The sequence below is a fragment of the Anoplolepis gracilipes genome, chromosome 15 (assembly GCF_047496725.1).
Source record: "Anoplolepis gracilipes chromosome 15, ASM4749672v1, whole genome shotgun sequence".
Taxonomy (NCBI): Eukaryota; Metazoa; Arthropoda; class Insecta; order Hymenoptera; family Formicidae; genus Anoplolepis; species Anoplolepis gracilipes.
In genome coordinates, this window is record NC_132984.1 from 7,062,085 (window position 1) to 7,074,326 (window position 12,242).

Here is a 12,242-nt window from a genome sequence, read left to right on the forward strand (position 1 = left end):
CGAGAGGTGGTACGGTCGTTTTGAGACACCCTGTATGTGTGTGTGTGTATATATATATATATATATATATATATATATATATATATATATATATATGTGTGTGTGTAACATATATTATAAGAAACTAAATATGTACATAAAGGGAACTAAAGAAAAACTAACCAGAACAACATATCAGAGATTTTTATTATACGAAGTTCAGCAAGAAGTCCATCCGCCTTGAAATATATAATATTCTTATATTTACTGTTATTACATCTGTACACAAAATTGAGTCGTCTAGGGATAGCCATTATAATTAAGAAATTATATCACTACATTGGTATACACTTCTATATGCATGCAAAAAAATATCAGGTTGTCTTACATAAAATATCGAATTCAATAATAAAACAATTTCTGTAATTTGTCATGTCGCCACCGTCAAATCAGAGTTGCACGGCGAGTACTCAGGAGAGAATTAGTTTGTTTTATCACGTACGAAATTTTATTCAATTGTATTGGAAATTGAAAAATTAAATTTGTAAATATAAAAAATATTATAAACTTATTAATTTTTATATTAAACAGTTAAAAATATCTTTTGTATTTGCGACAACCCAATATCAAGTACATTGGAACATTTCAGAGATCGGTAATATGACATTCTGCTGGCAGAAGTGCAAAAATTAAGAGATGCACTCGAGGCCTATCCCCAGCACATCATGTATATAAGTGTCAGGTCAGAGTATAACAATAATCAGCGATTTACAAAAATTGTAATAAGTTGATTTAAAAAAATTGAGCTAATCTTAATATCTATGCTTACATTATGTTTAGAACATACACACATATTTCGACTGGACAGTCAGTCGGCGTAACCCATCGAACACAAAATGCACCGGCAAAATGAAAAAATGACGGTGACAATAATTTATTTCCGGCAAACGTAAAGCGTCATCAATGTCTAACTTCAGGGGAGGAAGGAAATAGCAGTTCTTTGTTAAATTATTTATCTTAATCCATCTTTTCTTTCTTCGTCTCTGTCTTATATTTTATTATTCCGACCATACTCCAAAATCTGCTTGTGATAAAATAGAAGATATCTGAAAAGCAAAAACTTTAAACAATGACCAAGATTTTCTTTTTTATATCTTTTATGTGAAAAGAATACAAAAAAGATATAAATCCAAAAATTTTAATAATTTTAGATTATTTATTTTTATTCTTTCTAAGTATAGTGCCTATTATTTTACCCTTCACTAGTCAAGACATCCTTCAACCTAGCTTTTGTAATTAAATGATCATCACATTTGAACCATTGATCCCTCTGTTGTCTGATGAAAGCAGTATAATGTCCAGTCTCTAAAGAACCCTTGTGATTTATCACAGCAAATAGAGAGTACCTATTATTAACAATTAGATTTTTAATTTAAAATAGGGCAAGTTTTTTAATTCATCGATTAATCAATCGCATAAAGCGTCAATACAGCTATACATGCTGCATTTACGCATCATGCGATTGAGCAATTGATGAATTAAAAAATTCGCGTAGTAAAACAATATACTTGATTAAACGAATGAGAACAAAAAAGAATTAAAAATTAATTCATGTGGATTATCACTACCTATTATCACTGAAAGTCATATTCTCTCCATTTTTTGATAAACCATCCATCAGAGCGCTATTGTTGTTACCATTACGCTTGTGCGACATAAACGGTGTCATGTCTAGTTGTTCTGGGAAAGAGATGAATGTGGAAATCTTCTCCTTTTTACATATCTTATCTTGGATGCTAGAGTGTTCAAAACGTTTTAAATGAAAACTAGCCACGATTGGCAACTGCTTCATTGTTAGCTGCTTCGTGCTTTCCTGATAAGTCTCACAATTGCTACATTTGATCTTTACGGTAGAACCCAAATGCTCAGCTCTAGTAAATCTTTCCAAACAATCTAACAGAGAAGTAGGAAGCCCAGATGAATCGGAACCAGAACTATCAGCAGCCGGACCTAGATCCAAAGATATATCCCAAAATGGATCTATTGTAGTAGACACTCCGCTAAAACAACAAATTGAGGTACTTTGAAACAAATTTATATATGATATATTATACATTTACTTTTCTTATGGACTAGATACGCTTTCTCTAAAGATGAAAAATTAACATACTTGCAAACCTGGCATACAACATCGCTTTGAAGGCCTCCAGTAAATATCTGATCAATGATGCAATTGCAATGATGAGGATTATCTTTGACTAATATTGGAGCGGCTTCGCAATGTCTATGAAGAACGTCCAGTGTGGCAATAAAGAATTCGTGGGCATCTTGCTGCTCATAGCCCGCCAGATGTTTGACATGTGTCCAAATCAGATGAAGAAGTTTATGAAGCGTCAGTGGTGCCTTGTTGCCTGAATAAAATTCCTGGAATAAATGGGATACTTCGCAGACCAGACAGCGACTCGGTTGTGGGCAGTGATGACGGTCAGCAAGGAAGTAATCTCGTAACAAGGGAGTATGAATCAGCACTTGTACGATGCAATTCATAAAACAGGTTTGTCCGAGATTGATTAATCCTCTTAAACCTATAGGTCAAAACAAAATAGATTTTTATACTGTTATATAAGAAGTGACAATTGGATCTTAATTATCAAATTATGTTATTCATCTCTGAAAATGATATGGTATGCGACTAAATCAAATTTAAAATTGTACAGATACACTTAACATTAACTCTATTTAGATATTTAGATTAAATGCTAAAAGTTTTTCTATTAAATACCTATAGTGGTATTTTCTACGACACGTCTTCGGCGCGGGTGTTTTCTGAGCAATTCTGCTTCTATCTGTGAGGGTTCCCACGCCCGGTAAAACTCCCCGAAGCTCAAGGATTTTGCTGACTCGCTCCATTGTACCTTTGCCACTGCTAACAACTCTCTGTCATATACATAATCGCCACATTGGAAGCACAAGATATTTCCATAACATAGATCCACGGCTAAAATCAATTAGTTGTAAAATAATAGAATATATATAAATAATAAATAGAATTAAGATTTATATTGTATAATTTTATTTTTAATAACGTTTGGATATATAAAATAGTTAAAATTAAAATTTATTTCGTTACCTAAAAAATGTTTCTTCGTTTTTGCATGCTCTTGTATGTGACCTTTTATATAGCAACCAAAGAATATACAATGAAGACAAGAATGTAGACGATCCTTGTATGTTTTACATATGTGACATAAACAGCTCACAGCCTGTAAAATAAAATGTTCAGTATTGATTTCATTTTTTTATGTTTTACTTTACTTTGTGTATACATACATTATATATATATGCACATTTAATAATCTTAAAATGCATATAAAAGATAAGATTAAATATGTAGAATAGTCACTACCTTATCAATTTTAAGCTTAATTAGAACAATTTTTTTAAATTATAATTTTTAACAAAGTCTCGTGCTTTTAACACAGTTCTATATTTTTATATAATATTACATTCCTTATTTTACCTTAAATATATATTTCTTTATTAAGATAATTCATTCATCTTTCAATTCATTCTTTGGTTCTTCTATTCATTGTTACAATTAAACATAAATGTTTAACTGCAAGTCAAGATGGCAATAGAAAAATATTTTTCATAATTTAATAATCATCTCATAAAAAAGGAAAATGCAAAATATAGTTTTCTTTATATAAAAATATTATTGTTTATTTCTATACAATAAGTGCTTTCCATTTAGCGACACAAGTTGATGTCATTTTATCTTTAGTATCACATGTTGAAAAAAAACAGAAAGATACTTGTGTCGATTTGTATTGCTAAATGGAAGACATCTAATATGCAACATTCAAAACTTAATCAATCTTCCTAAGAAGCAATTTTTTTCAAAATTAAAGATCTGTGATCTAAAATTATAATCTTTTTTATTTATCACAATTATATATGTTCATTCTCTCTCTCTCTCTCTCTCTCTCTCTCTCTCTCTCTCTCTCTCTCTCTCTCTCTCTCTCTGACATACACAAACATAAAATTTTATTTAAATAAATTCTGATATATAACTAAAATAAAAATAAAGTAAAAGTTATTAACTTTACTAACAAATAAATTTTAAATAAAAAATTAATTGTTAATAATGTTAATTTTATTAATAATTTGACAAAAAATTTGTCCAATTTTAATTAGTAACTCTTCAACATATTTAATATATTATATAAATATTTATAAAAATATTAAGGGGATGCTAGATTACCGACCGAGTTTAACCTAACGAAACAATATATTTGCTTAATGTAAAAGTTGCAATTTATACACATAAAAATGAATAAATAGGTTCTCCCGGGACAGAATTGCATGAAAGAATATTTGTGACCTTTTAGAAATGAGTTTAGAAGCCTAGATAAAAAAAATTTCGTTGCAGAAAATGTTGTACGCCAACAATATTTTCTGCAACGAAATTTTTTTTATCTAGGCTTTTAAACTCATTTCTAAAAGTTCACAAATATTCATTCATGCAATTCTGTCCCGGGAGAACCTATTTTATTTTATGTGTATAAATTGTAACTTTTATATTAAGCAAATATATTGTTTTGTTAGAACTCGATCAATAGTCCAGCATCCTCTTAATCATTTAAAAAATGCTTATTTTGCACTTTTATGTGCATTACGCTCATATTAACATAAATAAACCAATAACCATAAATTTATAACCAATAATTGTAAAATTTATTGAATATACTAAGTGACAACACAATAAACATCTTAACTTGTTGAAAAACAATAATTTTGTACATTATTCTATTTGCAGACTTTAAACACTTAAAATGTTTTTTTAATGGAATGATTGACCAATCAGAATAAAGGAGATTTCTTTGTTTGATTGAATGATTTAAATTGTTTATGACTTTAGAATATATATACGTATCAAATTAAAATAAACAAAGCAGAGGAAAATATAAAATAAAACAGACAAGAGATACTTATAGATTTAAGGGAGAATGGATCAATTATGTCAAAAGTTAATAAATAAATTTCAAGATTCATAAATTTGACACTGCAAAAACTTTTTGCAATATAAAATTAATAATCAATTTATGAGTTAAAGTAAAAAATTTGTCCTGTAGAAGATAAATTAATCTTAAATCGTAAATATTACCTTATATCAAACTAACTTTTTTAGTAACTATTATTTTATAAAATGAAAATTTTATAGAATAAACTGTGCACAAAAATTCATAAAAATAAGTTTTAGATGAGGGGTACTGAGGTCACTGAGGTAATTTTTGTACAAGGGCTAGGTAATTCAGCGGCAATCCCAACAAAATTTTGGGTAAGGTTATTTTTGGTAAATCTAAATAATCTTTAGCGTTAAAATAATTTAAAGTAAAATTTCTTTTTCAAAATTTATTTTTAATTTGAGATACTATTAGGTAATCTTAAGTAATCCGAGATATAATTTAAGGATAATCCGTATCAAAGGGTAATTTTTGTATATTATAACTGTTAGTGACGAATCCCTCAGTTTTAGATCTATAGGATAAATCTTAACTTGAACTCAACAAATTAATTATTAATTTTATAGTTTGAAAGGTTAAAAGTGCCTAATGTCAAATTCATAATTCTTAAAATATACTTTCGATGGTAACTGATAAAATTCTTCCTTAAATAAGTGAGCAGAAAAGACCCAACGAAAATCAAGCGGAGAATCTCGAAAAATGCTCGATAAAGAATCCGAATTTTATATCGTACGCGAGAAAGAGGTAGAACATATATATACCTTTCTGACACGTGCCTCGGTCGATGTACTAGTCACAAAATACGAGTGTATCACTTTGTACGGCTGGATACCTTTGGCTGCTTTAAAATTATTCAAATGTATGCAACCATGGTCGCTCATCTCAGGCTGGCAGGAGCAACGCCAACACGACCGCACGTTCTCCTCCTCCCCCTTCCCCTCGTCCGCCCTTTTCTTATCGACTCCGGATATTCGATGATGCCGTCGACAATCCTCGAGATCTTGCGATGGCACCGTGAATACGATGTACGAAACGATCCTCCGATAACGACGGCAACGACGTGAGGGGCGTAGCTCACTGCTGGCCTTGGCAGGAGCGCGCGTATTGTTGACATGGAAAAGAGAGTGGGCCTAGGGAAAATGAAAAAAAAAGGTACGAGGAGAAGCTCCGAACTCGCTACTTCCGTTCACGTGCGAGAACGTAATCGGTCTTCTTCTTCCAAGTATTTAATTTAGAGACCTACGTTGACCCAAAAAGAGGGGTCTAATCTGGCCGTCGATAGGTGAAAATAAGTAAACAAAAAATGAATGAATGTAAAAAAAATATAAGAAATATGATATTCTCAAAATCCTTTTAAGAAGAGAACAAAAATAAAAAATAAGAACTAAACACATTTGAATACATCCACTCCCCTTCACGGGCGGCAACAAACTATGTTGAACTAGGTACGTGATCGTCGAACTCTGCTCGTGTCAATCGTGGTGAAAGAAGGGGGAGGGGCAGGGGGGGGGGGGGAGAGAGAGAGAGAGAGAGAGAGAGAGAGAGAAAGAGAGAGAGAGAGAGAGAGAAACGCGACAAGTAATGGCGAGCGAACAAACGAACGAGCGAGAGAAACAGAGAGAGAGAGAGAGAAAGAAAGAAAGAGAGGAAAACAATAGCAATTATAACACACTATAGGTTTCTTACTCTCGCTTCAATTCTCGTCTTTTTAATATATCCCACGTTCTCCGACTTCGCTCTGATCCGATCACGGACATCAACCGGTCACTGTCGACGCCGGCAAAAGAAGCGTCATCTGGCAGATGCCGATAACGTCATAGAGCTTTTGCCATAGACATGGTAAGAATAGACTGGCCATAGTCAGAGTGGGGGTAAGTTCAGGTAGAAAAAAACACTCTGAATGGCTTGATGCGTTCTCTCTCTTTTTCGCGCATGCGCAAAGCTCAGCTCCATAAAGTTAGCCGAATCACTTTGATTTTTTTATAATTAAAATTAACTAATCGTTTGGTGGTAGTTTGGTGGTGATTGGTAGTCTAATTAAAACGTTTGGTAGTTAATCGTTTTTTTTTAATTAAATAATTAAAATTTCGAAGTAAAGTTAGCCGAATATTTTTATTTTTCGTCCAATCGAGTTAAACAAGAGCTTATTCGATGCAGAATCGTTAGGTCGTCACGAATAAATTTTTTACAACGTTTGGTGGTTCATAGTTTATCCGAAAAATGAAAAAAATCATGTGCGGTAAAATGACGACATGACTGTAAAATTAGCCGCATCAATATATTTTTTTATTAAGCAATTTTGTCCAAATTGGTCTTACATGATAGAAAATCGTTTGGTAGTAATTGGTAGTCCAATTAAAACGTTTGATGGTTCATCGTTTTTTTTAATTAAATAATTAAAATTTTGAAGTAAAGTTAGCCGAATATTTTTATAAAAAAATCAAAGTGATTCGGCTAACTTTATGGAGCCGCAAAGCTCTCTGAAAAAGAGAAACAAGGGCCGGTATTCATAGTCCGTTCATGTATATAAGATCATCTTAAGACATGTTTTTAGTCGACTTAAGACTACGTTCAGCCAATCAGATGGTCGAATAGAATTTTAAGGCCCGTATTCTGAGCTCACATTTATCGCTAAATGTGCCTCTAAATGTGCCTTAGATGACGCGCTAAATGTGACAGTATTCTAAGCGTACATTTAACAGTGCATTTAGAGGCGGACCGCCATGTTTAGCCTAAAAGCGCAACTTTATGGTGAAAATCCTATTCTGAGCCACATTTGTAGCACATTTATGCCATATCGATAGATGCGCCGCTAAATATGGTCGGAGGCACCTTTTAGCAAGATAAAAGCACTCTGTGCGTAACAGTTACGGTACGATTGACAAGTTTAATTGATTTTATATGATTGATTTTGTTAATAAAATAGATATATATCGAGTTTCTTACAATTAATAGAGATTTTACACAACAATAATTTTGATATTTAGGCACTTTAAAAATTTTCTTTATCTTAACAGTGCATCAGTGTGTAAAGCAAAGTATATAAATTGCGAAAAGTTAATACAATAGTACTAAACTAGAAAAGTACATACAAAAGTACAAAATAAATACAAAAATATATACAAAAGTACGAAAGTAAATAATCATGGATGTATTTTGGAAGATACTGATCATGCGATTGGAGTTCGGGAAATAAATGCAGTACGTGAACTTGAGTCGCGAATGTTTCGAAATAGAATAGATGCTTTTGAAATTTATAATGAAGTTGTAAATTTATCTTATGGCGCGTAATTGACCGCGCGACGACCAATCACAGTGCCGCCATAAACGAGCAATTCGCATGATGTATGACATGATAGTCAAAATGTACCTCTAACTTAAAGGCGCTATAAATGTGCGGTGAGAACTTTGACTATACAAGTAAAGTGCTTACAGCGCTATAAAATACCAACGATAAAACGGCGAACTAAAATGTGACGTCATGTCTGTTGCTATCTAAAAAATAAATACTGAAAAATTAAATGAAATAGATACAGGGTACGATATAGATGACATACCTATGCATATAATAAATTCTGTATCTGCGCATACAGCCAAATATATTGCAGGTTTCATTGAAAAACAAATATTAATAAAGATTAAATGTAATACTTGTTGTCAATTATTAAATGAATGTAACGAAGTACCATCCTCAATTATAAAAAGAAAGAGTTTCGACTTTTTGCGATATCCGAGAGTGGATACATTAATAATTTTAACAGCTGCGGAAAAAATATTCAATTTTTTTAGATTAAAAAATGAATTAAAAATTAAGAACGTTATGCAAAAAATGATTATACTTACCTTAAGATACATTAATATGTCCAAAATATTTATTATTTTTGATTATCATGTAAAAGATATGGATCTTATGAAAAATCATAAATATTTCATAATTAAGTTAATATTAAGCATTTTTTTAAAGTTAAATTAAGTTATTTTGGCAAAGAAAGTACATTAAATCAGTACAAAACATTCGTGAGGCACACGCTAACGAAAACTGTTATTTTTTCTGATCAATAGGATAAGTATATAAAAATTTTATAAAATGTAAAAAATAAAAGAAAAAAATATAATAAATATTATATCTAATAATTTTTTCATATTATATAATAAAATTTATCTAATAAAATTTAAAGTATTATTATTTTTTTTTACAATTAATATTACTTTATGATTTGAATCTCCAGGGGTTTTGGTATTTGACCTGTCAATGAATGTTGGCTGAAAGACCTCTCACTTGCTCTAATGGGAAAAGTGGGAGTATTAGCAGTCTATACTTATATAGTCAAAGGGTGAGAATATGACGGATTTTAGTCGTATTACCAGAACATTTATCAGCACCTCTAAAAGTGATCTATAAATGTGCCACTAAATATACGCTTAGAATACGAGCCTAAGACTTTACTTAAGACGAGCTTAAATATAAGAACGGACTATGAATACCTATGATATATATGTACATACAAATGTAACATACGGGGTCTCAAGCCGGTATTCATAGTCCGTTCTTACATTCAAGTTCGTCTTAAGTAAAGTCTTAAAATTCTATTCGGCCATCTGATTGGCTGAACGTAGTCTTAAGTAAACTAAAAACATGTCTTAAAATGATCTTATATATAAGAACGGACTATAAATACCGGCCATAGTTCGATCTTATATTTAAGATCGTCTTAAGATCTCGTTTAACCAATAAAATGATGCTATACGACTAATTGATTGGTTGAACGGGATCTTAAGATGATCTTAAATATAAGGTCAGACTATGAATACCGACCATAGTAAAAAATACAGTCGGACCTCTTATCCTAAGACCCTCTTATGCTACGAAACCTCTTATCCTACGACAAAAAATCTTCTCATACTACGACTGCGAAAGGGGAATTATACCCTCACTCTCAAATTTTTGTCGTAGGATCAGAGGTTTAAGGGGAAGATTCCGGACTGAAAATGTCGTAAGATAAGAACTCCGACCACAGACTTCTATATACAACTAGACTGCTAACTCCGGCAAAGTACATAACACCGAAAAGTATGTACAAACTTATGCGCATGCGTCATCATTAGTAGGATGACAGTCACGCTGATTGGTTGAATTTAAAGCAATAACTGCGTTCAGCAGAGAAAGTAAATCAGTGAGCGCTTAGTAATTCTTTATTGTGATTGGTTTTTGCACTTAGATCCATCGAAGGTCTAAATGCAAGAACCAATCACAATAAAGAATCACTAAGCTCTCACTGATTTGCTTTCTCTGCTGAACGCAGCCAATGTCACTCACACACGAGTTTTCTATAGTAGCCATATTATATATCTATCCCCTCCTTTTCTCTATTCTACTAATGTTGTACATATTTTTCGGGGTCACTTTTTAGGTCTAATATATAAGGAAGTTAGCCGTCTAGTTATAGTATAGAAGTCTGTGTCCGACTGTACATATATACATCAAAGAGAAACCTGAGAAGGGTCATGCCGCCGTTTTTCAGGGAACGCTTTTTCTCCGCCGTACAGTGGCGCTAACTGGATTCATTTTACGGCCGGCGGAATTACGTGGCTGGATCCCAAAGAGTAAAAAGAAACAGGAGGGAATGTATCGGTGGTGGGGACTAGCCAAATTGCTGACGGAAGCCGCCATTTTGAGTGTCCACTTTTTTGACGCTTATTAGCATCGTCTGCAGCTGTTGTTAGACACATGTGCGTATTATTTTGCACAATTAAGTCTAAAGAAAATAATGAAATAAAATGGTACATTGTCAGGCTTGTGGCATAACAACAACAGCGCGAAATTATGGCATAACATTTCATCGGTTAGTAATTGTCATTAATATAATAACAAGAATGTTTTGAAGGTTATGTTTTATTTAGATATACAATTTTCAAATCATTAGATCCACATAAAATTATTAGATAATTGAGTGAGGCCCAGTTGCACACAAATCGATTGGACACAAACTGGTTTGATTGGCTAATCATGCTGGTGACCCTATAAGCATCAGTTGATATGATTGGTTGTGTCGAATCGGTCTGTGCGCAACTGAGATCCTTCCGATAATTTTTTACAGGTTCCCGAAAAACGAAAATCAAAAATGTGCTTGGATAAATTTTATTAAGAAGCACAAAGGGTTACACGAAATACAAAACTTCAAATGCACAATGATCTGTTCGCAACACTTTGAGGAATCATGTTTTGACAAAACCTCCACTGTGAAAGTTCGTTTGAAACCGTTTTCAATACCAACAATATATATTTTGAGATCAAAATACGTAAGTATTAATAAAATACTGGAAAAAGTGAATGTTATTCTATACTAGAAATATAGTATTGCAGTATAAGATTAACTTAGTTCACTTTACTTAGTTATTACAATATAAAAATAATTATAAAAAATAGAATAATTTTTATATATACAATAGTATATACAATAATAGTATACAAATTTATATCAGTAAAAAACCAAGAAAAAAGATTAGCTTGTTTCAGTTAATATTGTCATTATTACATTATTATTGACAAATGTTATGGAAACTACTGGACATCATGCAGTGTAAATGTAAAATAAAAGTTCCATGATAGTAAAATTTAATGAGTAACAATAATATATCTCTTTGCAGGAAAAAATTAGTAAATCAGTCAGTGCACTGACAATACCTTTGCAGACAGAAAATATTAATGAAACATCTTTAATAGATACCACAGCAACTAGCACATCGACAATAGATACAGCACTGGTAGAATGTTCCGATATAGATATTTCTAAACTTAATGAAGAATCAGCTGATATTAATACATTGCAAACGGATGTATCACAACTCAGCGATGTAAATGATATAGAATCTCCACCATCTAATAGAAATGTCAACATAGAATCGTTGCCTTCCACTAGTATATTTAGTCATGAAACTGATATTTCATTGCAAATTTTACCAAGCGATACGTCGAAGAAAATATTAAAAAATAAAATTGCATCGTTGGGATGGTTACTTGCTGAAAAATCGAATGCTATTAGAAAATTGCAAAAAAAAAATTGGAATCAACAAAAACAAATATTCAAATTAAAATCTGTTATAAAAAAGATTAATAATAAAAACTTGATATGAAGTGATAATGTTTATACAATAATGCAAGAGTTTGGACTAAATGAGCAACTGATTAATAGATTATTTAAAAAAACAACTAATAAAGGCACTATTTCAAAACAA

General features: G+C 31.7%; 2 protein-coding genes across 3 annotated transcripts; one reads left to right on the top strand and one right to left on the bottom strand.

Annotated features, from left to right (window-relative positions):
• Positions 1 to 168: 168 nt before the first annotated feature.
• Positions 169 to 6,801, bottom strand: LOC140673871 (ubiquitin carboxyl-terminal hydrolase 22-like). Of its 2 annotated transcripts, none has more exons than XM_072907111.1 (8): positions 6,693 to 6,801; positions 5,768 to 6,136; positions 3,110 to 3,242; positions 2,762 to 2,977; positions 2,150 to 2,564; positions 1,608 to 2,039; positions 1,236 to 1,385; positions 169 to 1,085 (listed from the first exon to the last, which is right to left on the bottom strand). In XM_072907111.1, the coding sequence occupies exons 2-8, from the start codon at positions 5,885 to 5,887 to the stop codon at positions 1,028 to 1,030; spliced, it is 1,524 nt and encodes a 507-aa protein (XP_072763212.1). In that variant the 5' UTR covers positions 5,888 to 6,136; positions 6,693 to 6,801; the 3' UTR covers positions 169 to 1,027. The 2 variants fall into 2 exon arrangements, with proteins under 2 accessions (XP_072763212.1, XP_072763213.1); XM_072907112.1 differs by lacking the exon at positions 6,693 to 6,801 and adding an exon at positions 6,250 to 6,468.
• A 3,841-nt stretch (positions 6,802 to 10,642) lies between these two features.
• On the top strand, positions 10,643 to 12,242 carry LOC140674056 (uncharacterized). Its single transcript, XM_072907389.1, has 3 exons — positions 10,643 to 10,849; positions 11,105 to 11,306; positions 11,655 to 12,242. The coding sequence occupies exons 1-3, from the start codon at positions 10,785 to 10,787 to the stop codon at positions 12,138 to 12,140; spliced, it is 753 nt and encodes a 250-aa protein (XP_072763490.1). The 5' UTR covers positions 10,643 to 10,784; the 3' UTR covers positions 12,141 to 12,242.

Coding starts and splice junctions, on each gene's coding strand:
- LOC140673871 (XM_072907111.1), bottom strand. CDS start 5,887: ATGAGCGACCATGGTTGCATACATTTGAATAATTTTAAAGCAGCCAAA. Junction 1,386..1,607: donor ATGACTTTCAGTGATAATAG/GTAGTGATAATC, acceptor TGTTAATAATAG/GTACTCTCTATTTGCTGTGA. Junction 1,086..1,235: donor GATGTCTTGACTAGTGAAGG/GTAAAATAATAG, acceptor TTTGCTTTTCAG/ATATCTTCTATTTTATCACA.
- LOC140674056 (XM_072907389.1), top strand. CDS start 10,785: ATGGTACATTGTCAGGCTTGTGGCATAACAACAACAGCGCGAAATTAT. Junction 10,850..11,104: donor TATGGCATAACATTTCATCG/GTTAGTAATTGT, acceptor AATTTTTTACAG/GTTCCCGAAAAACGAAAATC. Junction 11,307..11,654: donor ATATTTTGAGATCAAAATAC/GTAAGTATTAAT, acceptor ATCTCTTTGCAG/GAAAAAATTAGTAAATCAGT.